Source organism: Oncorhynchus mykiss, chromosome 11, assembly GCF_057628025.1.
Source record: "Oncorhynchus mykiss isolate SJ-2025 chromosome 11, ASM5762802v1, whole genome shotgun sequence".
NCBI lineage: Eukaryota > Metazoa > Chordata > Actinopteri > Salmoniformes > Salmonidae > Oncorhynchus > Oncorhynchus mykiss.
In genome coordinates this window covers 54173539-54198185 of record NC_143032.1, presented here as the reverse complement: position 1 = coordinate 54198185, position 24647 = coordinate 54173539, and the positions used below count along the sequence as shown (strand labels likewise).

The following is a 24647-nucleotide window of genomic DNA, read 5'->3' as shown; positions in this document are numbered from 1 at the left end:
TGGATGTATGTATGTGTTATGCAACATAGCTGACTTGAAACATTGTTAACAGTTTCAAGGTCATGGGCCTTTCTCATGATGGAAAAATACAGAAGACGGGACCTGTTCAATGAGTTGGGAGGGGGGCACATTCAGAGCAGGGTGTTGCAAGAACAAGCAGTCTTTTGTTAGATAACAGGAGCCGGGTGCGAGATAACGGTATGAGCGTATGGATGTTCTTTACAGCAACATCTATCAACAGAAGCGCCAAGAGGCGGGGACCCGCCTGAGCGCCTGCAATAGGCTGAGCAAGTTTAAACCACACCCAGCCTCTACTGTGATAGGCCAACAGACGGGTTGGAACTGTCTATCACAGTATAAAGAATACTGTTTACATACATCTCGTCAGTTCTGTTTTTTCCCTGCGAGGTGGGACAGAGAGCCCGTATAGACGAAAATTGCATTTACCACTTATAGATTAGCTAATAAAAAAAATACATAGTATACAATCGGTGACTCATTGTCATATTTATCCTGATACCAGATTTTAATTGACTACAATTTAGCATTCTGTCAAGTGCAAGTAAAGCAACAATTTAAATTGGCTGATAAACTGTTTAAAATGGTTGCAAGTAGGGCACCTACGCTTTAAATAACGCAGAACTAACACAAATACTCAAGTGCCATTCAATAATTAAATCAGGTTGTCAGTTTTGTTAGCAAAATAAATTCCATTACAGCAAACATTATGCATGAAACAGGATTCATAAACATTCTGTGAATCTACAGTTGGTGCTGCTTCCAGATTTGACTTGGCTCAAGAGAGACAGTGGACTTTGGGGTCCAGGTTCTTGTTCTTAGGGTTGTAGGTCGACTTGGCGAAGCAGTTGGTGGCGACACGGTCACACTCACACACTGAGACCTGGCACACGTGGCTGGAGGCTGAGGAGTAAGGACACAGGTTTAGGCTCATGATGAACATTAGTAGCAGACAAAGCTGAAACCGCACCTTCACAACAAAATGTCAGTGCATCTGACAATTTCATAGAGCTTGGACAGATGGCAATAAACAATACAAATGTCCACAAATTATTTTGTTTCTAGAGTTCAGTTGTTACCTGAACAGGAGACCTGCCCATTAGCGCAAGAGAATCTATACAGATTGATGTAAGGGTAATCAATGACGGTACGGCAATCTGGAAGATGCCTGCTCGCTTGATAGCAGTGGTCGTGGACCTCACAACACCTGAGTTAAAGAGGAAAAAGTAAAGAGTTTGAGATACACAGGGCTGTTGTGGTGAGTCATGAAGGCAGTCAAATTCCACATGACCGTTTAGCCACGGTAATTACGCTTCTCCAAGCTCTGATGGTCATAGGTAGCCTACCAAACGTGCTAGCTGCCTGGTACTCAGCACTCTATTGTCCCTCTAATCACTCTGACATCAAAGCAAATGTGTTTGAAAATCGAATCAAATACTTAAGAGCTCATGTTGCGCAACATTCAATAGGCTATGCAATTACACGAGAAAACAGAGTAATGGCCTCTACTAAAAAGAGGAGTATCAGCTTTCTATAGAGTAGGCCTACTATATTTATTTTTCAACTTTCCTAATATTAAGCATATTGCTTATCTTTACAACAGGAGTATAGCCTACCTGGCTAGCATGAAAATAAACCACAGGGAAAAGCATACTCCAGTCGCTATTTAAGTGCATCGATTACATGCATTTTTTTTCCCGCTGCCCCCGTTTCGTTACAGGTGCATGATAATGGTCCATGCTAAATCAAGTCACATATTATTTAGTATATGTAAAGACAAGATATACACTGCTCAAAAAAATAAAGGGAACACTAAAATAACACATCCTAGATCTGAATGAATGAAATATTCTTATTAAATACTTTACATAGTTGAATGTGCTGACAACAAAATCACACAAAAATTATCAATGGAAATCAAATTGATCAACCCATGGAGGTCTGGATTTGGAGTCACACTCAAAATTAAAGTGGAAAACCACACTACAGGCTGATCCAACTTTGATGTAAATGTCCTTAAAACAAGTCAAAATGAGGCTCAGTAGTGTGTGTGGCCTCCACGTGCCTGTATCAAATCAAATCTATTTATATAGCCCTTCGTACATCAGCTGATATCTCAAAGTGCTGTACAGAAACCCAGCCTAAAACCCCAAACAGCAAGCAATGCAGGTGTAGAAGCACGGTGGCTAGGAAAAACTCCCTAGAAAGGCCAAAACCTAGGAAGAAACCTAGAGAGGAACCAGGCTATGTGGGGTGGCCAGTCCTCTTCTGGCTGTGCCGGGTGGAGATTATAACAGAACATGGCCAAGATGTTCAAATGTTCATAAATGACCAGCATGGTCGAATAATAATAAGGCAGAACAGTTTAAACTGGAGCAGCAGCACAGCCAGGTGGACTGGGGACAGCAAGGAGTCATCATGTCAGGTAGTCCTGGGGCATGGTCCTAGGGCTCAGGTCCTCCGAGAGAGAGAAGGAGAGAATTAGAGAACGCACACTTAGATTCACACAGGACACCGAATAGGACAGGAGAAGTACTCCAGATATAACAAATTGACCCTAGCCCCCCGACACAAACTACTGCAGCATAAATACTGGAGGCTGAGACAGGAGGGGTCAGGAGACACTGTGGCCCACTCCGAGGACACCCCCGGACAGGGCCAAACAGGAAGGATTTGATTTGATGTCCCAGATGTGCTCAATTGGATTCAGGTCTGGGGAAAACGGGCAGGCCAGTCCATAGCATCAATGCCTTCCTCTTGCAGGAACTGCTGACACACTCCAGCCACATGAGGTCTAGCATTGTCTTGCATTAGGAGGAACCCAGGGCCAACCGCACCAGCATATGGTCTCACAAGGGGTCTGAGGATCTCATCTCGGTACCTAATGGCAGTCAGGCTACCTCTGGCGAGCACATGGAGGGCTGTGCGGCCCCCCAAAGAAATGCCACAGGGGTCAACGGCCACAAAAGGCCTGGATTTTTCTAGGGTGCATTACAGCCACAAAGGGGATTCCGCCATGAAATTCTAGGCATTATCAAATTCTTGTCAAATTGTGACTTATGTAGTCTACATCCTGCGTAAAAAAAAAGCTGAAAACTTTCAAGCAACTTCTCACAAATCATTAGAGGCGCATCATGCAGCTTGTATTAAAAATCAAAACATACAGTCCAACATTTGTAGAACAAATTAAAGTTACATTAATAACTCTAAATTAAGCATGTAGATGTTCCAAAGGTCTGCATCAGGGGCTTGTATGCTATGTGTGGAAGCCAAGAGCTGCTAAATGGGTTTGTTAATTAACGGTCAATTACTAGGAGACTGACAGTTATTTGCTGGCTGACGAAATTGTGACACACACACACCACACAAAAGTATTTAGTCAGCCACCAATTGTGCAAGTTCTCCCACTTAAAAAGATGAGGCCTGTAATTTTCATCATAGGTAAACGTCAACTATGACAGAAATAATGAGAAGAAACAAATCCAGAAAATCATATTGTAGGATTTTTAATGAATTTATTTGCAAATTATGGTGGAAAATAAGTATTTGGTCATCTACAAACAAGCAAGCTTTCTGGCTCACAGACATGTAACTTCTTTAAGAGGCTCCTCTGTCCTCCACTCGTTACCTGTATTAATGGCACCTGTTTGAACTTGTTATCAGTATAAAAGACACCTATCCACAACCTCAAACAGTCACACGCCAAACTCCACTATAGCCAAGACCAAAGAGCTGTCAAAGGACACCAGAAACAAAATTGTAGACTTGCACCAGGCTGGGAAGACTGAGTCTGCAATAGCAGCTTGGTTTGAAGAAATCAACTGTGGGAGCAATTATTAGGAAATGGAAGACATACAAGACCACTGATAATCTCCCTCGATCTGGGGCTCCACGCAAGATCTCACCCCGTGGGGTCAAAATGATCACAAGAACGGTGAGCAAAAATCCCAGAACCACACGGGGGGACCTAGTGAATGACCTGCAGAGAGCTGGGACCAAAGTAACAAAGCCTACCATCAGTAACACACTACGCCGCCAGGGACCCAAATCCTGCAGTGCCAGACGTGTCCCCCTGCTTAAGCCAGTACATGTCCAGACCCGTCTGAAGTTTGCTAGCAAGCATTTGGATGATCCAGAAGAAGATTGGGAGACTGGTCAGATGAAACCAAAATATTACTTTTTGGTAAGTACTCAACTCGTCGTGTTTGGAGGACAAAGAATGCTGAGTTGTAAAAGAAAGAACACCATACCTACTGTGAAGCATGGGGGTGGAAACATCATGCTTTGGGGCTGTTTTGCTGCAAAGGGATCAGGACGACTGATCCGTGTAAAGGAAAGAATGGGGCCATGTATCGTGAGAATTTGAGTGAAAACCTCCTTCCATCAGCAAGGGAATTGAAGATGAAACGTGGCTGGGTCTTTCAGCATGACAATGATCCCAAACACACCGCCCGGGCAACGAAGGAGTGGCTTCGTAAGAAGCATTAAGGTCCTGGAGTGGCCTAGCCAGTCTCCAGATCTCAACCCCATAGAAAATCTTTGGAGGGAGTTGAAAGTCCGTGTTGCCCAGCAACAATCCCAAAACGTCACTGCTCTAGAGGAGATCTGCATAGAGGGATGGGCCAAAATACCAGCAACAGTGTGTGAAACCCTTGTGAAGACTTACAGAAAACATTTGACCTCTGTCATTGCCAACAAAGGGTATATAAAAGTATTGAGACAAATAAGTATTTGGTCAAAACAAAAGTTTCCACCATAATTTGCAAATAAATTCATTAAAAATCATACAATTTCTCCTCATTTTGTCTGTCATAGTTGAAGTGTACCTATGAAAATTACAGGCCTCGCATCTTTTTAAGTGGGAGAACTTGCACAATTGGTGGCTGACTAAATACCTTTTTGCCCCCCTGTGTGTGATATATATATATATATATCTCTCTATAAATAAACACATACACGATGTCCCACATAAGTTTAATGAAATTCAGTTACCCATCCAGCTCATCCCTTGGATTGCCAGTCCCCCCCAAGCCACACCAACAGCCGTAGTTATTATACATGAAGGGGTTGACACCAGGCTGGGTGCACTTGATCATTCTGGCAAATTGCAGCAGTGAACCATGAGCCACATAGGCTGGCAGAAGAAAGAGATGAAGCTATCAGTCACACTACTGCACATATTCCTGACATTGAGGTTCCATATAACAGAGTTACAGCCCACTGGGCACAGACATCAATTCAATGCCTATTCCACATTGGTTCAACAATGTTCTAATCATTATTAGAACATGAGTCTTACCGGTCAGCAGCAACAGGAGGGCGGTTGGATGCATGACAGAGGATACACCAACTTTACCTCTGATATTGGATGAAGGGAGGCTAAAGAGAACAAGTGATAAGGTGAGGTGTTGTGTCATTCAGCCAGGAATCTGAATGACATCTCAGGGTCCAAATACTTTCCTCGGGTGCTAAACTGGTTTACCAAGGATTGCTGCTATCAACAGCCCCATTTATACCTGGTTCCTACATCAGTCCTTTGTCCTGATCACGTCCACATTCTGATTGTGCCCATATTTTTAGACAGGTGTAGATGATTAGAAGACGCATTGTGATCAGATCTTCCTGACCACCTCTGGAGGTAGTCAGATATGCATTGTGTCTGGATATCGTAGGCTGCGTTTACACACACAGCCCAATTCTGATATTTTTCCACTAATTGGTATTTTGACCAATCACATCAAATCTTTTCACATCAGATCTTTTTCCGTGCCGATTGGTCAAAAAAACAATTAGTGCCTGTGTAGACCAGTGTTTTCTAACTCCAGTCCTCGAGTAGCCCCAACAGTACACATTTTAGATGTAGCCCCGGACAAGCGCATCGGATTCAACTTGTCATCAACCCCACAAGACATGCCACCAGCGGTCTCTTCACACTCCCCAAATCCAGAGCAGATTGTGGGAGGCGCACAGCACTAAATAGAGCCATGACTACGTGGAAATATATTCCACATCAGGTAACTGATGCAAGCAGTATAAATATATATTTCTTTTAAACATAAAAGTACACCTTATGGAACAGCGGGGACTGTGAAAGGACACACAGGTACAGACACACACACACATTGTAATATTGTTGTATGGTGGTATCATACCTTTTGTGTTGTAACTATATAGTGGTGTATTCTTATATGATGTACTGTTATGTCTTGTTTTGTGTAAGTGCCTTAATGTGTTTGGACCTCAGGAAGAGTAGTGAGGATGGGGATCGCTAATAAATACAAAAAATTGTAACCGTTGAGTTTGTCCGGGGCTACAGCAAAAATGTGTGCTATTGAGTTAATCGAGGACTGGTGTTGGGGAAACACTGGTGTAGATGAAACCTTACAAATATAGACTGATCGGAACAGTGAAAGTTTTAAACCATTTAAATCATCACCACCTGCTCTCTAAAATCATTGGTGGGTAATGCCATTGACTTATGGCATCAATGTGTTTTTTAAAATAATATCTGTCAAATAACTTACATACAGGGAGGGACCAGGATATCTGGTTACAATGTGGATGGATAAGAGACATGTTTTACTATCATGTGTAGATGTATGTGGGCACAATCAGAATGTGGATCAGATCAAGACAAAGGATGTATAGTGTAATATACTATTGTGCCGGTGTTTCCAACCTGTTCATGGAGATTAATTAACTTGGTTCAGCTAATTATTAGAATCAGGTGTGCTAGATTAGGGTTGGAGTGAAAACCTACAGGATGGTAGCTCTCCAGGAACAGGGTTGGAGTGAACCTACGGGATGGTAGCTCTCCAGGAACAGGGTTGGAGCGAACCTACGGGATGGTAGCGAACCTACGGGATGGTAGCGCTCCAGGAACAGGGTTGGAGCGAACCTACGGGATGGTAGCGCTCCAGGAACAGGGTTGGAGCGAACCTACGGGATGGTAGCGCTCCAGGAACAGGGTTGGAGCGAACCTACGGGATGGTAGCGCTCCAGGAACAGGGTTGGAGCGAACCTACGGGATGGTAGCGCTCCAGGAACAGGGTTGGAGCGAACCTACGGGATGGTAGCGCTCCAGGAACAGGGTTGGAGCGAACCTACGGGATGGTAGCGCTCCAGGAACAGGGTTGGAGCGAACCTACGGGATGGTAGCGCTCCAGGAACAGGGTTGGAGCGAACCTACGGGATGGTAGCGCTCCAGGAACAGGGTTGGAGCGAACCTACGGGATGGTAGCGCTCCAGGAACAGGGTTGGAGCGAACCTACGGGATGGTAGCGCTCCAGGAACAGGGTTGGAGCGAACCTACGGGATGGTAGCGCTCCAGGAACAGGGTTGGAGCGAACCTACGGGATGGTAGCGCTCCAGGAACAGGGTTGGAGCGAACCTACGGGATGGTAGCGCTCCAGGAACAGGGTTGGAGCGAACCTACGGGATGGTAGCGCTCCAGGAACAGGGTTGGAGCGAACCTACGGGATGGTAGCGCTCCAGGAACAGGGTTGGAGCGAACCTACGGGATGGTAGCGCTCCAGGAACAGGGTTGGAGCGAACCTACGGGATGGTAGCGCTCCAGGAACAGGGTTGGAGCGACCCACCGGGATGGTAGCGCTCCAGGAACAGGGTTGGAGCGAACCTACGGGATGGTAACCTGTGTACAATTGTGTACTTTGCATCCGGCACTCTCTGTTAATCATCCAAAGCTCGCCCCTCAAGGCCATGAGTCTATATAAATAATTTGTGTGCTAGATCATTGATTCTCTTCAACACAGAAATAAGGGCTTCTCACACTGCTGCTGTTAGCCTTCTGTCTGCCAGTCTGAGTATTATTAGGTATACTGTATGTTGAGACAGGGCTTTGATGCAGACTTGATGCTTTTCAGTAACAGAGTAGTGTAAAGTATGAGTGTTTTCTTGTAATTCATGTCCAGTTGTCCTGTCATAGTTTCTTCTGTCAATGTGCACTGCAAGGTATTTTACCCAGTACCTACACAGTACCTCATTTCAGCTGGTTATGTAAAATGCACTTACATTATGCCACAAGGGCAAAACAGTCAGTTTTCTAGAATGAGACTTTGGGTCACCTTCCCATTTCAACCATGCTGCTATACTGTTAAATTGAACTTATTCATTCGAGTTAGTAAAGCAATACTAGTATGTGACCAATCTCAAAATGTTCATGTGGATATTTGAACGCTCTGTATGTGGCCCCTCGTGTGTGTCTCTTTAGGGCAGGCGGTGCATGAACCCATCCCATGGGCACTATGGAAGTTCATGATTGGGCCAACCCTGACAGCTGGCCTGTGCTGGACTATACTGACACTGGCTGCTACTGTGGGAAGGGCAGCTTGGGCACAACCGTGAATCCACTGGACAGGTATGCAGTCAAAACTTGTATTCTGCAACAGTAACCTCTTTAGGATGTTCTCATCATCTGCATCTTGTAGATTGGAGAAATCACTCTTATTTCCCCCTTAAACTTGCCATGCCATTTACCTGGCCTTCTCTCCCCCCGCAGTGGCCCACCTCCCTTCTTTCTGTTAGTACTGTACTAGCATGTTCTTCTCTTGAAATCAATAACTGTCGTGATCCAATATGTGCCTCTGTTGGTTATTGGTCGGTTTCAAATCTCCCTTGCTATTCATATTCACCCACAATTCCCTGAAAAAAAAAGATGTTAAATTCTGACATACCAAGCTTTAATCAAACATTCTATGACTAATCGTATGTGAAACACTGTGTGCTTCTTCTGCTCAGCAGTCTGGTACAAACCCATGCCATAATGTGATGTTTATATACAGTCACTGAAAGAAATACATCCTTTCTTCTGTACCCTGAGAATGTCATGTTATCAAGCAGCACTGGCATAGCTAACAGCGCATGGCAAACATGGGTCTACTGTTCATAATTTCCTGTTTGCCTCCGATGTAAATCTACTTCAGGGTGCAGTCGGCGTCATTACAAAGCTTGTGTTGTTCATATGGACCTTTAGCACACATAGCCCACAGACCCTAACTGTCTTACCAGCTCATCCTCACAGTTAAGAACAAGCAGGTGTGCTCCCAGCTCGATACATTTTTCCTTTGCACTGTTCCAGCTGAGTTTCCTTTTTGATGCCAGGTAGCAACTACCCTGGAAGGACCACCAGCCTTCACTACAAGTCCCCCGAGGACAGAGGTCAGGGGGTCATGCTGGGTAACACTCAATGTTTTGTACAATGGCTGGGGGATGGTCTATTATCTACCAATAAGTTAATTACCTCACTGGAATCTCAAATTCATCATAATTGACATGGTTGATAGTAGCTGGGTCTGAAAGGGAACGGAGGAGCGTGAATGAAGGAAGGGAAGAGAGTATGAACAAGCATCTACAATGTTATCAGCGCTTGACATGGTTGATAGTAGCTGGGTCTGAAAGGGAACGGAGGAGCGTGAATGAAGGAAGGGGAGAGATTATGAACAAGCATCTACAATGTTATCAGCGCTTGACATGGTTGATAGTAGCTGGGTCTGAAAGGGAACGGAGGAGCGTGAATGAAGGAAGGGGAGAGAGTATGAACAAGCATCTACAATGTTATCAGCGCTTGACATGGTTGATAGTAGCTGGGTCTGAAAGGGAACGGAGGAGCGTGAATGAAGGAAGGGGAGAGATTATGAACAAGCATCTACAATGTTATCAGCGCTTGACATCACTTGGAGGTTCATCTAAATAGTTATCACTTCAGGAATTTTCTCCATACATTAATCTCCTCATTCAGTCTCTTCAAACTTTTAGTTAGCTCTATACTCCAGCGTTTTGTATTTGAGATCAAATGTTTGAGGCGACAGTACAGACCTTTTATCTGAGGGTTTTTTCATGTTTTACCGTTTTAGAAATGGAAAATAATTCACTTAATGTATTAAAGTTGTCACGTTTATTTGGTCCCATATTCCTAGCACACAGTGACTACAGCCTTGTGACTCTGCAAACTTGTTGGATACATTTACAGCTTGGTTGTCTCAGATTGTTTTGCCTTATAGGAACTGATTGGTTAATGATGACTGGAATAATTATTTCTAAGTGAGCAAATAAGATGTTTCTGAACACTTCTAAATTAGTCCTGATAATGAAGAACAATCATGAATGATGAGTGAGAAAGTTATAGGCTACAACAAAACATGCTAACCTCACCATTACCAATAACAGGGGAGGTATGATCTTTGTGCCTCTAATTTACTTACGCATCATAATCCATAGTTCAGAAGATTGGTTCTATGAATGAGGGGTGGAGCCTTTACTTACTACAGGGTCTGCGGTAAAGTAAAGTAGGCAAAGGTGCCATCTCTCAGTGATCACCTAGGTGACTCAGTGATCCAGTCTGTGGCCCGGGGTAAAAACATTTTTTTTAAAGACACTCAGGACTAGACAAAACATTCCTATGATGTTAACTCATGTATATCCTTATTCTGTTAACAAATCTATTCTGAGGTAATGGAACGATAAGGGTGTATGATGAGCTCAAGTCAAGTTTTTCAGTTGTCTATACTTTATTAAGTAAAGTAACATTTCCATAGTTGAGTTAAACAGGTTGTATTCCCCAGAATGTTCATATCAATGACATGAATTGACCCTCTGTGCCAGTTCCACCCCTTTCTGTTCCAATTTGCTCACAGACAAGGCAAATACCTCCTTGAAGGCCATCCCTTCACAGGGAATAGGGATGTGCAGGTTGTCAGGGTTAGTTTTGGTCCAGGGGGTAATGCAGGTATCTGGTTTCTCTATGGGGTTCCTGCAGCGGAAAATCACATTTGTAATGATCTTTTGTTTTGCAGGCTTTGTATGGCAGAATTCATCAAGCAGATGGATATGGACGAAACCCCAGTAAAAGGGGATACAAAGGTTGAGGTCCATGTGATGATTTTTAATTTTTTTTTATCACATAATTCCTAATTTATTTTTTTTATTAAATAAAATCTGGGACATAAATCAAAGGCTCTGGGTCTTTCTTGTGGCGGTCCTCGTGAGCCAGTTTCATCATAGCGCTTGATGGTTTTACGACTGCACTTGAAGAAACTTTCAAAGTTCTTAATTTTCCGTATTGACTGACATTCATGTCTTTAAAGTAATGGACTGTCGTTTCTCTTTGCTTATGAGCTGTTTTTGCCATAATATGGAAATGGTCTTTTACCAAATAGAGCTATCTTCTGTATACCAACCCTACCTTGTCACAACAACTGATTGGCTCAAGCGCATTAAGAAGGAAATTAATTCCACAAATTAACTTAAGGCACACCTGTTTCTTTATTTAATTGAAATTTATTACAGGTGACTACCTCGTGAAGCTTTGAGGGAATGCCAAGCGTGGCTACTAAGAATCTCAATAGAAAATAATTTAACACTTTTTGGTTACCACATGATTCCACATGTGTTATTTCATAGTTTGTCGTCGCTACTATTCTACAAGGTAGGAAAGTCAAAAGAAAGAAAAACCCTTGAATGAGTGTGTGTCATTAACTTGTTTTTCAACCACTCCACGAATTTCTTGTTAAACTATATTTTTGGAAAGCTGTTTAGGACATTTACTTTGCATGACAAGTCATTAAGACAGATTCACTGTATCACAATTCCAGTGGGTCAGAAGTTTACATACACTACGTTGACTGTGAATTAAACAGCTTGGCATGACATTCCAGAAAATGTCATGGCTTTAGAAGCTTCTGAAAGGCTAATGGACATCATTCGAGTCAATTGGAGGTGTACCTGTGGATGTATTTCAAGGCCAACCTTCAAACTCAGTGCCTCTTTGCTTGACATCATGGGAAATTCAAAAGAAATCAGCCAAGACCTCACAAAAGAAATTGTAGACCTCAGTCTGGTTCATCCTTGGAACAATTTCCAAACAGCTGAAGGTACCACTTTCATCTGTAGAAACAATAGTATGCAAGTATAAACACCATGGGACCACGCAGCCATCCTACTGCTCTGGAAGGAGACGCGTTCTGTCTCCTAGAGATTAATGTACTTTGGTGCGAAAAGTGCAAATCAATCCCAGAACAACAAAGGACCTTGTGAAGATGCTGGAGGAAATGTATACAAAAGTATCTAAATCCACATAACCTGAAAGGCCACTCAGCAAGGAAGAAGCCACTGCTAAAAAAAACACCATAAAAAAGCCAGACTAAGTTTTGCAACTGCACATGGGGACATTGTACTTTTTGGAGAAATGTCTGATGAAACAACAAGCAATGCAGGTTTAGAAGCACGGTGGCTAGGAAAAACAACCTAACCAGCCTCTGAGGGGTGGCCAGTCCTCTTCTGGCATTGCCGGGTGATTTTAACAGATTATGGCCAAGACGTTCAAATGTTCATAAATGACCAGCATGGTCAAATAATAGTAATCACAGTGAACAGGTCAGGGTTCCATAGCTGCAGGCAGAACAGTTAACTGGAGCAGCACGGCCAGGTGGACTGGGGACAACAAAGAGTCATCATGCCAGATAGTCCTGAGGCATGGTCCTAGGGCAGGTCCTCCGAGAGAAAGAAAGAGAGAATTAGAGAGAGCATACTTAAATTCACACAGGACACCGGATAAGACAGGATAAATACTCCAGATATAACAGACTGACCGTAGCCCCCCGACACAAACTACTGCAGCATAAATACTGGAGGCTGAGACAGGAGGGGTCAGGAGACACTGTGGCCCCATCCGATGATACCCCCGGACAGGGCCAAACAGGCAGGATATAACCCCACCCACTTTACCAAAGCACAGCCCCCACACCACTAGAGGGATATCTTCAACCACCAACTTACCATCCTGAGACAAGGCCGAGTATAGCCCACAAAGATCTCCGCCACGGCACAACCCAAGGGGGGGCGCCAACCCAGACTGGAAGACCACGTCAGTGACTCAACCCAACCAAGTGACGCACCCCTCCTAGGGACGGCATGGAAGAGCACCAGTTAACCAGTGACTTAGCCCCTGTAATAGGGTTAGAGGCAAAGAATCCCAGTGGAGAGAGGGGAACTGGCCAGGCAGAGACAGCAAGGGCGGTTAGTCACTCCAGTGCCTTTCTGTTCACCTTCACACTCCTGGGCCAGACTACACTCAATCATAGGACCTACTGAAGAGATGAGTCTTCAATAAAGACGTAAAGGTTGAGACCGAGTCTGCGTCTCTCACATGGGTAGGCAGACCATTCCATAAAAATTGAGCTCTATAGGAGAAAGCCCTGCTTCCAGCTGTTTGCTTAGAAATTCTAGGGACAGTAAGGAGGCCTGCGTCTTGTGACCGTAGTGTACGTGTAGGTATGTACGGCAGGACCAAATCGGAAAGATAGGTAGGAGCAAGCCCATGTAATGCTTTGTAGGTTAGCCTAACCTTGAAATCAGCCATTGCCTTAACAGGAAGCCAGTGTATGGAGGCTAGCAGTGGAGTAATATGATTAATAATATTATAATATATATAATTAGTAATATGATAGGATTCTAGCAGCCGTATTTAGCACTAACTGAAGTTTATTTAGTGCTTTATCCGGGTAGCCGGAAAGTAGAGCATTACAGTAGTCTAACCTAGAAGTAAGAAAAGCATGGATTCATTTTTCTGCATAATTTTTGGACAGAAAATGTCTGATTTTTTGCAATGTTATGTAAATGGAAAAAAGCTGTCCTTGAAACAGTCTTGATATGTTCGTCAAAAGACAGATCAGGGTCCAGAGTAACGCCAAGGTCCTTCACAGTTTTATTTGAGACGACTGTACAACCATCAAGATTAATTGTCAAATTCAACAGAAGATCTCTTTATTTCTTGGGACCTAGAAAAAGCATCTCTGTTTTGTCCGAGTTTAAAAGTATAACATTTGCTGCCATCCACTTCCTTATGTCTGAAACATAGGCTTCCAGTGAGGGCAAATTTGGGGCTTCACCATGTTTCATTGAAATGTACAGCTGTGTGTCATCCGCATAGCAGTGAAAGTTAACATTATGTTTTTGAATGACATCCCCAAGAGGTAAAATATATAGTGAAAATAGTGGTCCTAAAAACGGAACCAATTTACAGTTGATTTGTCAGAGGACAAACCATTCTCAGAGACAAACTGATATCTTTCCGACAGATAAGATCTAAACCCAGACCAGAACTTGTCCTTGTAGACCAATTTGGGTTTCCAATCTCTGTGGTGATCCATGGTATCAAAAGCAGCATGAGGACAGATGCAGCGCCTCGGTCTGATGCCATTAAAAGGTAATTTACCACCTTCACAAGTGCAGTCTCAGTGCTATGATGGGGTCTAAAACCAGACTGAAGCATGTCATATACATTGTTGGTCTTCAGGAAGGCAGTGAGTTGCTGCGCAACAGCTTTTTCTAAAATTTTAGAGAGGAATGGAAGATTCGATATAGGCCGATTAGTTTTTTATATTTTCTGGGTCAAGTTTTGGCTTTTTCAAGAGAGGCTTTATTACTGCCACTTTTAGTGAGTTTGGTACACATCCGGTGGATAGAGAGATGTTTATTATGTTCAACATAGGAGGGCCAAGCACAGGAAGCAGCTCTTTCAGTAGTTTAGTTGGAATAGGGTCCAGTGTGCAGCTTGACGATTTAGAGGCCATGATTATTTTCATAATTGTGTCGAGATATAGTACTAAAACACTTGAGTGTCTCCCTTGATCCTAAGTTCTGGCATAGTTGTGCAGACTCAGGACAACTGAGTTTTGGAGGAATACGCAGATTTAAAGAGGAGTCCGTAATTTGCTTTCTAATGATCATGATCTTTTCCTCAAAGAAGTTTTATGAATGTATTACTGCTGAAGTAAAAGCCATCCTCTCTTGGGGAATGCTGCTTTTTAGTTAGCTTCGCGACAGTATCAAAAATACATTTTGAATTGTTCTTATTTTCCTCAAGTTAGAAAAATAGGAGGATCGAGCTGCAGTGAGGGCTCTTCGATACTGCACGGTACTGTCTTTCCAAGCTAGTCGGAAGACTTCCAGTTTGGTGTGGCGCCATTTTCTGGAAGCTTGCTTCAGAGCTCGGGTATTTTCTGTATACCAGGGAGCTAGTTTCTTATGACAAATGTTTTTAGTTTTTAGGGGTGCAACTGCATCTAGGGTATTGCGCAAGGTTAAATTGAGTTCCTCAGTTAGGTGGTTAACTGATTTTTGTCCTCTGACATCCTTGGGTAGGCCGAGGGAGTCTGGAAGGGCATCAAGGAATCTTTGGGTTGTCTGAGAATTTATAGCACAACTTTTGATGCTCCTTGGTTGGGGTCTGAGCAGATTATTTGTTGCGATTGCAAACGTATTAAAATGGTGGTCCAATAGTTCAGGATTATGAGGAAAAACATTAAGATCCACAACATTTATTCCATGGGACAAAACTAGGTCCAGAGTATGACTGTGGCAGTGAGTAGGTCCGTAGACATGTTGGACAAAACCCACTGAGTCGATGATGGCTCCAAAAGCCTTTTGTAGTGGGTCTGTGGACTTTTCCACGTGAATATTAAAGTCACCAAAAATGTGAATATTATCTGCCATGACTACAAGGTCCGATAGGAATTCAGGGAACTCGGTGAGGAACGCTGTATATGGCCCAGGAGGCCTGTAGCTATAAAAAGTGATTGAGTAGGCTGCATAGATTTCATGACTAGAAGCTCAAAAGACGAAAACATCAGGGTTTTTTTGTAAATTGAAATTTGCTATCGTAAATGTTAGCAACACCTTCGCCTTTGAGGGATATGGTCACTAGTGTAACCAGGAGGCGAGGACTCATTTAACACAGTAAATTCATCAGGCTTAAGCCATGTTTCAGTCAGGCCAATCACATCAAGATTATGATCAGTGATTAGTTCATTGACTATAACTGCCTTGGAAGTGAGGGATCTAACATTAAGTAGCCCTTATGTTTGGAGGAAAAAGGGGGAGACTTGCAAGCTGAAGAACACCATCACAACCGTGAAGCACGGGGGTGGCAGTATCATGCTGTGGGGGTGCTTTGCTGCAGGAGGGACTGGTGCATTTCACAAAATAGATGAAATCATGAGCAAAGGACAATTCTGTGGATATATTGAAGCAACATCACAAGACATCCTTCAGGAAGTTAAAGCTTGGTTGCAAATGGGTCTTCCAAATGGACAATGACCCCAAGCATACTTCCAAAGTTGTGGCAAAATGGCTTAAGGACAACAAAATCAAGGTATTGGGGTGGCCATCAAAGCCCTGACCTCAATCTCATAGAACATTTGTGAGCAGAACTGAAAAAGCGTGTGTGAGCAAGGAGGCCTACAAACCTGACTCAGTTACACCAGCTCTGTCGGGAGGAATGGGACAAAATTCACCCAACTTATTGTGGGAAGCTTGTGGAAGGCTACTCGAAATGTTTGACCCAAGTTAAACAATTTAAAGGCAATGCTACCAAATACTAATTGACCCACTGGGAATGTGATGAAAGAAATAGAAGCTGAAATAAATCACTAATACTATTATGACATTTCACATTCTTAAAATAAAAAAGTGGTGATTCTAACTGACCTAAGACAGGGAATTCTTTACTAGGATTAAATGTCAAGAATTGTGAAACTGAATTTAAATGTATTTGGCCAAGGTGTATGTAAACCTCCGACTTCAACTGTGCATACACAGTACCTGTAATGTCTTCCATTATCTCACAGGCAATAACATTAGCTTTTGTCTAGCAACCATGCAGATTTATTATTTGTTTTACCTTTATTAAACCAGGTAGGCAAGTTGAGAAGAAGTTCTCATTTACAATTGCGACCTGGCCAAGATAAAGCAAAGCAGTTCGACACATACAACAACACAGAGTTATATACAGTGCCTTCGGAAAGTATTCAGACCCCTTGACTTTTTCCATAGTTACGTTACAGCCTTATTCTAAAATGGATAACGACAAAGCGAAAACAGGTGTTGATATTTTTGCAAATGAATTCAAAAGAAATACCTTATTTACATAAGTATTCAGACCCTTTGCTATGAGACTCAAAATTGAGCTCAGGTGCATCCTGTTTCCATCAATCATCCTTGATATTTCTACAACTTGATTGGAGTCCATCTGTGGTAAATTCAATTGATTGGACATGATTTGGAAAGGCACACACCTGTCTATATAAAAAGGTCCCACAGATGACAGTGCATGTCAGAGCAAAAACCAAGCTATGAGGCCGAAGGAATTGTCAGTAGAGCTCCGAGCTTATGTCCAAATACCTCCTTTTGTTCGCGTGTCCGCGCCTTGCGCACTATCTACAGATGAAAAGTCACAAAAGTTCCATTACAGTTCGTAGAAACATGTCAAACAATGTATATAATCAATCATTAGGATGTTTTTATCATAAATCTTCAATAATATTCCAACCGGACAACTCCTTTGTCATTAGAAATGAAAGGGAACGGAGCTCATGCTCACGGCCGTGCGTGACTAAACTAAAGGCTTTCAACCAGACCCCTGGTTGAAACAGCTCTTATTCGCTCCCCTTTCACAATATAAGCCTGAAACAATGTTCTAAAGACTGTTGACATCTAGTGGAAGCCTTAGGAAGTGCAATCTGACCTCATTTACACTGTATATTGGATAGGCAATCACTTGAAAAACTAAACCTCAGATTTCCCACTTCCTGGTTGGATTTTTCTCAGGTTTTTGCCTGCCATATGACTTCTGTTATACTCACAGACATTATTTTAATTATTTATTTATTTATTTTAACAGTTTTAGGAACTTTAGAATGTTTTCTATCCAAATATACTAATTATATGCATATTCTAGCTTCTGGGCCTGAGTAACAGACAGTTTACTTTGGGCATGCTTTTCATCCGGACGTGAAAATACTGCCCCCTTGCATAAGAGGTTAATTAACTTATCTAGGGTAGGGGGCAGCATTTGGAATTTTGGATGAAAAGTGTGCCCAAATTAAACTGCCTTCTACTCAGGCCCAGAAGATGGGATATGCATATAATTGGTAGATTTGGATAGAAAACACTCTAAGTTTCCAAAACTGTTAAAATAGTGTCTGTGAGTATAACAGAACTGATTTGGCAGGCGAAAACCTGAGAAAAATCCATTCAGGAAGTATTTTTTGTTTTTGTTTTGTAGTTTTCTATTCAATGCCATTACAGTATCCATTGACTTAGGACTCACATTGCAGTTCCTATGCCTTCCACTAGATGTCAACAGTCTTTAGAAATTGTTTCAGGCTTGTATTCTGAAAAATGAGGGAGTAAGAGCAGTCTGAATGAGTGGACCCTGCCGTGTCACAGAGCTTTTTCATGCGTGCGACCGAGAGAGTGCCTTTCTTGTTTACCTTTTATATTGACAACGTTATTGTCTGGTTGAAATATTATCGATTATTTCGGCTAAAAACAACCTGAGAATTGAATATAAACATCGTTTGACATGTTTCTATGAACTTTACGGATAGAATTTGGATTTGTCGTCTGCCTGTTGTGACTGCGTTTGAGGCCAAGGATTACTGAAGAAAACGCGCAAACCAAACGGAGGTTTTCGGATACAAAGAGAAACTTGATCGAACAAAAGGAACATTTATTGAATAAATGTATGTCTTCTGAGTGCAACCATATGAAGATCATCAAAGGTAAGTGATTAATTTTCTCTCTATTTCTGACTTGTGTAACTCTTCTACTTGGCTGGTTACTGTTTGTAATGATTTGTCTGCTGGGCTATGTTCTCAAATCATTTTAAGGTATGCTTTCGCAGTAAAGCATTTTTGAAATCTGACACCATGGTTGGATTTACAAGAAGTTAATCTTTAAACCTATGTAAAATAGTTGTATATTTTCTGAATTTTTATTATGAGTATTTATGTATTTGAATTTGGCGCTCTGCAATCTCACTGGATGTTGGCCAGGTGTACAACATACCCTAGAGAGGTTAAGACTCTCAGACCATGAGAAACAAAATTCCCTGGTCTGATGAAACCAAGATTGAACTGTTTGGCCTGAATGCCAAGTCTGAAGAAAACCTAGCACCGTCCCTAAGGTGACGCACGGTCGTGGCAGCATCATGCTGTGGGGATGTTTTTCAGCGGCAGGGACTGGCAAAGATCGAGGCAAAGTTGAACGGCGAAAAGTATAGAGATCCTTGTTGAAAACCTGCTCAGGCCTCAGACTGGGGCGAAGGTTCACCTTCCAACAGGACAATGACCCCAAGCACACAGCCAAGACAATGCAGGAGTGGCTTCGGGACAAGTCTCTGAATGTACAAGAGGCCCAGCCAGAGCCCGGATTTGAACCCGATCTCTGGAGAAACCTCAAAATATCGGTGCAGAAACACTCCCGATCCAACCTGACAGAGCTTGAGAGGATCTGCAGAGAATGGGAGAAACTCCCCAAATACAGTTGTCAAGCTCGTAGCGTCATACCCAAGAAGACTCGAGGCTGCCAAAGGTGCTACAACAAAGCACTGAGTAAAGGGTCTGAATACTTATGTAAATGTGATCCGTTTTTTTTATACATTTGCAAACATTTCTAAACCTGTTCTTTGCTAGGTCATTATAAGGTTTTAAACGATTTAATACATTTTTGAATAAGGCTGTACCGTAACAAAATGTAGAAAAAGTCAAGGGGTCTGAATACTTTCCAAATACACTAACTGGCATTCTAACACTGTGGTATAAGAACATCTTTATGACAGTGTTATAATGTATTGTTCAGGTAAGTACCTACCAAGGAATGCTGCCATATAAGTGAACAGCCTTTGTAAAAGCACTGGACCGTCGGTGTGTCATCATGGACCACTCCTGCATCACTTCCTCCTTGGACCCAATGTGGTGGACCATTTTAAGTAGTCCATTTCTGTGTAGACAATGAAATTAAATGCATTACAAAATGCAGTGCTAAAAGGCTTGCCACTGGCCGTACCCTGTGCACCTAGGCAGTATATTAAGGGAGACCTATGGCAACAACACAAAAATGGCACAAACATTGGTAAGGGCAGATAACAGCCAAGGGACAAAATAGACTCAGACAATGCACATCAGGACTAGAGGGATATCACAACACCAGATAATGGGGACATCTGTTGGCAACAATGAAAAACATTGTAAAAGCAGGCATAAGGGATAAAGTATCACTGGGGTAAAAACTGGTTGAATCAACGTTGTTTTCACATTTAAACCGTGAAAATCAGTGATGGCGACATGGAAACAGAACTGGATTTGCAAAATGCCATCAAAAAGCCTAGGTTCGCCCATGGCTAGTTACCTTGCAGCAAACGTAGCTAGTTATATCTAATTTATTTTTAGCCTTAGTTTACCATTCATTTTATAATTACGTTTCACGTTAATATTTATTAGTGTACTTACAATCGCTAATACATGTAGGAAATGGATATAGCTAAATGTATGCACAAGTGAAATTACTGTAGCTAGCTAGCAAGCTAGCTGCTTACCAGTTGGCTCTATGTTTATGTTGTGCGGAATAAAATTCTGCGCACTGATTGGTTTGACGCTAAAAAATAATGGTGCGCAGTGATTGGCTTGAACGTACAACCACCCAGGGTAGTTTATAGTGACAGCTACCTTGGGTACGCGTCTACCGTGGAGCCCGTTTCCCCCTACATCACTTCCGTTCATCTGATCGGTCAGAAAGACTGCGAAAATGGTGTCTTTTGGAAGAATTTCGCAAGCTCTCCTACGGTCCTCAATAATCCAGACCCGTCAACTCTCTGCCTCAGCGGCCCATAGTCATGGGGAGCAAACAGGTAAGCCCACACAAACATTTCTCAAATGAAACGATTTAGTAATGACAAGATATAAACAGTTGTTTGAAGGACATGATAACGTAGTGACCTTGCTCGTTAGCCAACGTAACTTTAGCGTGAGGCAGCATAACAGAGAATGTTACTAATGTAACTAGCTAAGTTAACGTTAGCTACAGGAACTTGGCAAATCAACCACATACACAGGAGTTGTTGGCAATTCAAGTCCCACCTATACTAGCCAGATGGCTAGCAACACTACATGACCTAAAGTATGACACCTGCTCATCGAACATCTCATTCCACAATCATGGGCATTAATATGGAGTTGCTGCTATATCCGCCACCACACTTCTGGGAAGGCTTTCCACTAGATTTTGGAATATGGCTGCCGGGACTTCCTTCCATTCAACCACAAGCATTAGTGAGGTAGGGCACAGGTGTTGGGTGATTAGGCCTGGCTCGCAGTCGGCTTTCCAATTAATCCCAAAGGTGTTTGATGGGGTTGAGTTCAGGGCTCTATGCAGGCCAATCAAGTTCTTCCACACTGATTGACAAATTTCTGTAATGACCTCGTTTGTGCACAGGGGAATTGTCATGCTGAAACAGGAAAGGGCCTTTCCCAAACTGTTGCTACAAAGTTGGAAGCACAGAAGCGTCTAGTATGTTGTAGTTCCAGTGAAGGGAAATCTTAACGCTAAGGGGCCTAGCCCAAACAATGAAAAACAGCCCCAGACCATTATTCCTCATTCAAACTTTACAGTTGGCACTGCATTGGGGCAGGTAGTGTTCTCGTGCCATCCGCCAAACACATATTTTTCAGATGGTGAAGTGTGATTTGTCACTCCAGAGATCAATGGTGGCGAGCGTAACACCCATCCAGCCAACGCTTGGCATTGCGCATGGAAATCTTAGGCTTGTGTGCGGTTGTTCGGCCATGGAAACCCATTTAATGAAGCTCCAGACGAACAGTTCTTGTGCTGACGTTGCTTCCAGAGGCAGTTTGGAACTCTGTAGTGAGTGTCGCAAACGAGGAGAGATGATTTTTACATGCTTCAGCACTCAGCGTCCCTGTTGTGGGCTTCACAATAACAGCACATACAGTTGACCGGGGCAGCTCTAGCTGGGCAGAAATGATTTACTAACTTGTTTTTAAGGTGGCATCCTGTGACGGTACCACGTTGAAAGTGACTGAGCTCTTCAGTAAGGCCATTCTACTGCCAATGTTTGTCTATGGAGATTGCTTGGCGGTGTTCTCGATTTATTTTTATATACACCTGTCAGCAACAAGGTGTGGCTGAAATAGCTCAATCAAAAAACATGTTTTTTTTTGGGGGGGGGGGGGGGGTATACACTACAGTTCAATAGTTTGGGGTCACTTTGAAATGTACTTGTTTTTGAAAGAAAAACAAAAATATTTAATTTTAAAATGACATCAAATTGACTATTTGGATAAATTGCACTCGGAAAGTATTCAAACACCTTCCCTTTTTTCAAAATGTTATGTTACAGGCTTATTCTAAAAGTGAGGATTTTTTTAAATTAATCACACACACTACCCCATAATGGCAAAGCAAAAACAGGTTTAGACATTTTTGCAAATGTATAAATAAAATAAAAAAACAGAAGTATTCAGAGTCTTTGCTATGAGATTCAAATTGATCATCCTTGATATTTCTACAATTTGATTGGAATCCACCTGTGGTAGGTTCAATTGATTGGAAATTATTTTAAAAGGGGCACACCGGGCTATATATAGTCCCACTGTTGACAGTGCATTTCATAGCAAAAACCAAGCCATGAGGTCGAAGGAATTGTCAGTAGAGCTCCGAGAGAGGATTGTGTTGAGGCACAAGGACACCAAAAAATGTCTGCATCATTGAAGGTCCCCAAGATAAGTGGCCTCCATCATTCTTAAATGGAAGAACTTTGGAACCACCAAGACTCTCTTCCTAGAGAAGGCCGCCTGGCCAAACTGAGCAATCGGGGGAGAAGGGCCTTAGCCCAGGGAGGTGACCAAGATCCCAATGCTCACTGACACCAGAGTTCCTGTGTGGAAAACCTTCCAGAAGGACAACCATCTCTGCAGCACTCCACCAATCAGGCCTTTATGGTAGTGGCCAGATGGAAGCCACTCCTCAGTAAAAGACACATGACAGACCACTTGGAGTTTGCCAAAAGGCACCTAAAGACTCTCAGACCATGAGAAACAAGATTCTCTGGTCTGATGAAACCAAGATTAAACTCTTTGGCCTGAATGCTAAGCGTCACATCTAGCTAATATTGCATTAATTCGAAGGGAAATGTTGTGTTAACTAAAGGGGAAAACTGAAGTGCAATCTCGTGCTTCTCTGTGTGGGCTGATATTTCTTATGCATGGCAGTCCCGGGGAAGCTGCGCACCTGCAAGTCAGAGGGAACATTGCTGTCAGGTACTTAGCGCAGTAAGAGGCTGTTCCTTCTCTTTCTAGAACAAGACGACCCTACTGCGTATCAACCTGGTGCCAACGAACCTGCCGTTTTTCTACTTGTAGAATCACAATGCTTGTCAGTGGCCGAGAACTTGACTTGAGCCAATCGGAGAGCACAAACCTCCACGTGGGGAGCCAGAGAAGTCACGAGCAATTAGAGGGCACTTTTCCCGGTGTAATCCATCCCCCCATGTCATCCAAATTATTCTAACTAAGGAAATCTGCATATATAAAAAAAAAAAAGATTTTTCTTTTTTTAGATGTGTTCAGTTTGATACTTTGCACATGCTCATTGGCAAGTTAACTTTAGCTAGATAACTAAACTGAGCCAGGCAGTCACACACATTTAATATGAAATTTGGGTGGTAAGTGCAGCACAATGCTTTACCAAGATAGCTACCTAGCAATAAATGACGAATAAAACATTTAATTCACTCCAATTTCCAATACTGCCAGTTTGCTTTCTAGCTAATGTTAGCTAAACGGTTCACATTGCCATTTAGCACAACATAGCTAGCTAATTTCTCCACTGACTCAACAGCTAACAGGCAGCTGCTTCATTCAAAAATGAATCCATTGTGATTTAATTATGTTGCTATTTGTGATTTAATTATGTTGCTGAAAATTAAGATCAAATGTATTGCTAAGTGTAAATAAAGCCTTTGCTTCAGTGTTACTCATCAAATTACATTTGTTCTTGTTTCTTCTCCAGCCAGAACATGGAAGATCCTCTCCTTTGTAGTTGCCCTTCCGGGGGTTGCAGTGTGCATGTTGAACATGTACCTGAAGATGCAGCAACATGCTGCACACCATGTGGAACCTGAGTTTGTACCTTACAGCCACCTTCGCATTCGCAGCAAGGTCTGATTCAAGTTTAAAAATGTTTTATGGCAAAATACTAAATGCATCCAGTTGTTGCAAAACACCTCTGATCGTATAGTTTTTGGTATTGTAGTCGCTGTAATTTTGTCTAGAGTATTTACACATTTTAATGTGCCCCCTGTTAGTTGAATTTGTCATTATGTTAACTTAACTCTTGTCTCTCACCAGCGTTTCCCATGGGGTGATGGCAACAAGAGCCTGTTCCACAACCCTGAAGTAAATGCCCTCCCTGATGGCTATGAAGGACGCGAAGAATGATCACTCTTCTTCCAGATTACCTCATACACTGGGACCAGAGTCTTCCCTCAATTCTTTACTCTGTTACTAGACCACGCTCTTCAAACAGTTTACACTCCTCTATTCCATTATGTTTAACTATGCATACTTGTCACAAGGGACTCAATGATAGTAAAACCTTTCTGGACCATTTAACACAATGTGTGCTTAAACTTAACTAAAATAAATATTACCAAAATGTGTTTGTCATTATTAACTCATGTACACTATCAGGTGGTTTCTTATGTCTCTTTCTCTACCAAATAAGTCTGCTATGTTTGGAGTTAGGAAAGGAGTTTA

General features: G+C 42.5%; 2 protein-coding genes and 1 long non-coding RNA gene across 5 annotated transcripts; 1 reads left to right on the top strand and 2 right to left on the bottom strand.

Annotated features, from left to right (window-relative positions):
• Positions 1-502: 502 nt before the first annotated feature.
• Positions 503-20462, bottom strand: LOC110535920 (phospholipase A2, group IB (pancreas)). Of its 3 annotated transcripts, none has more exons than XM_036935749.2 (4): positions 20411-20462; positions 19687-19815; positions 1098-1225; positions 503-921 (listed from the first exon to the last, which is right to left on the bottom strand). In XM_036935749.2, the coding sequence occupies exons 2-4, from the start codon at positions 19797-19799 to the stop codon at positions 797-799; spliced, it is 366 nt and encodes a 121-aa protein (XP_036791644.1). In that variant the 5' UTR covers positions 19800-19815; positions 20411-20462; the 3' UTR covers positions 503-796. The 3 variants fall into 3 exon arrangements, with proteins under 3 accessions (XP_036791644.1, XP_021476977.1, XP_021476976.3); XM_021621302.3 differs by having other exon boundaries at positions 20325-20451; XM_021621301.3 differs by lacking the exons at positions 19687-19815; positions 20411-20462 and adding exons at positions 5011-5152; positions 5318-5542.
• On the bottom strand, positions 9917-12934 carry LOC149979626 (uncharacterized). The gene is made up of 2 exons (XR_016484562.1): positions 12811-12934; positions 9917-12525 (listed from the first exon to the last, which is right to left on the bottom strand). It is a non-coding gene; the product is annotated as an uncharacterized LOC149979626 (long non-coding RNA).
• A 29-nt stretch (positions 20463-20491) lies between the features above and the next one.
• Positions 20492-24546, top strand: LOC110535921 (cytochrome c oxidase subunit 6A, mitochondrial). Its single transcript, XM_021621303.3, has 3 exons — positions 20492-20722; positions 23902-24050; positions 24240-24546. The coding sequence occupies exons 1-3, from the start codon at positions 20620-20622 to the stop codon at positions 24327-24329; spliced, it is 342 nt and encodes a 113-aa protein (XP_021476978.1). The 5' UTR covers positions 20492-20619; the 3' UTR covers positions 24330-24546.
• The last annotated feature ends 101 nt before the right edge of the window (positions 24547-24647 follow it).

Coding starts and splice junctions, on each gene's coding strand:
- LOC110535920 (XM_021621301.3), bottom strand. CDS start 5,435: ATGACACAACACCTCACCTTATCACTTGTTCTCTTTAGCCTCCCTTCA. Junction 5,153..5,317: donor CCTCCTGTTGCTGCTGACCG/GTAAGACTCATG, acceptor TTCTTCTGCCAG/CCTATGTGGCTCATGGTTCA. Junction 922..1,097: donor TGGGCAGGTCTCCTGTTCAG/GTAACAACTGAA, acceptor CTTACTCCTCAG/CCTCCAGCCACGTGTGCCAG.
- LOC110535921 (XM_021621303.3), top strand. CDS start 20,620: ATGGTGTCTTTTGGAAGAATTTCGCAAGCTCTCCTACGGTCCTCAATA. Junction 20,723..23,901: donor TAGTCATGGGGAGCAAACAG/GTAAGCCCACAC, acceptor TTTCTTCTCCAG/CCAGAACATGGAAGATCCTC. Junction 24,051..24,239: donor ACCTTCGCATTCGCAGCAAG/GTCTGATTCAAG, acceptor GTCTCTCACCAG/CGTTTCCCATGGGGTGATGG.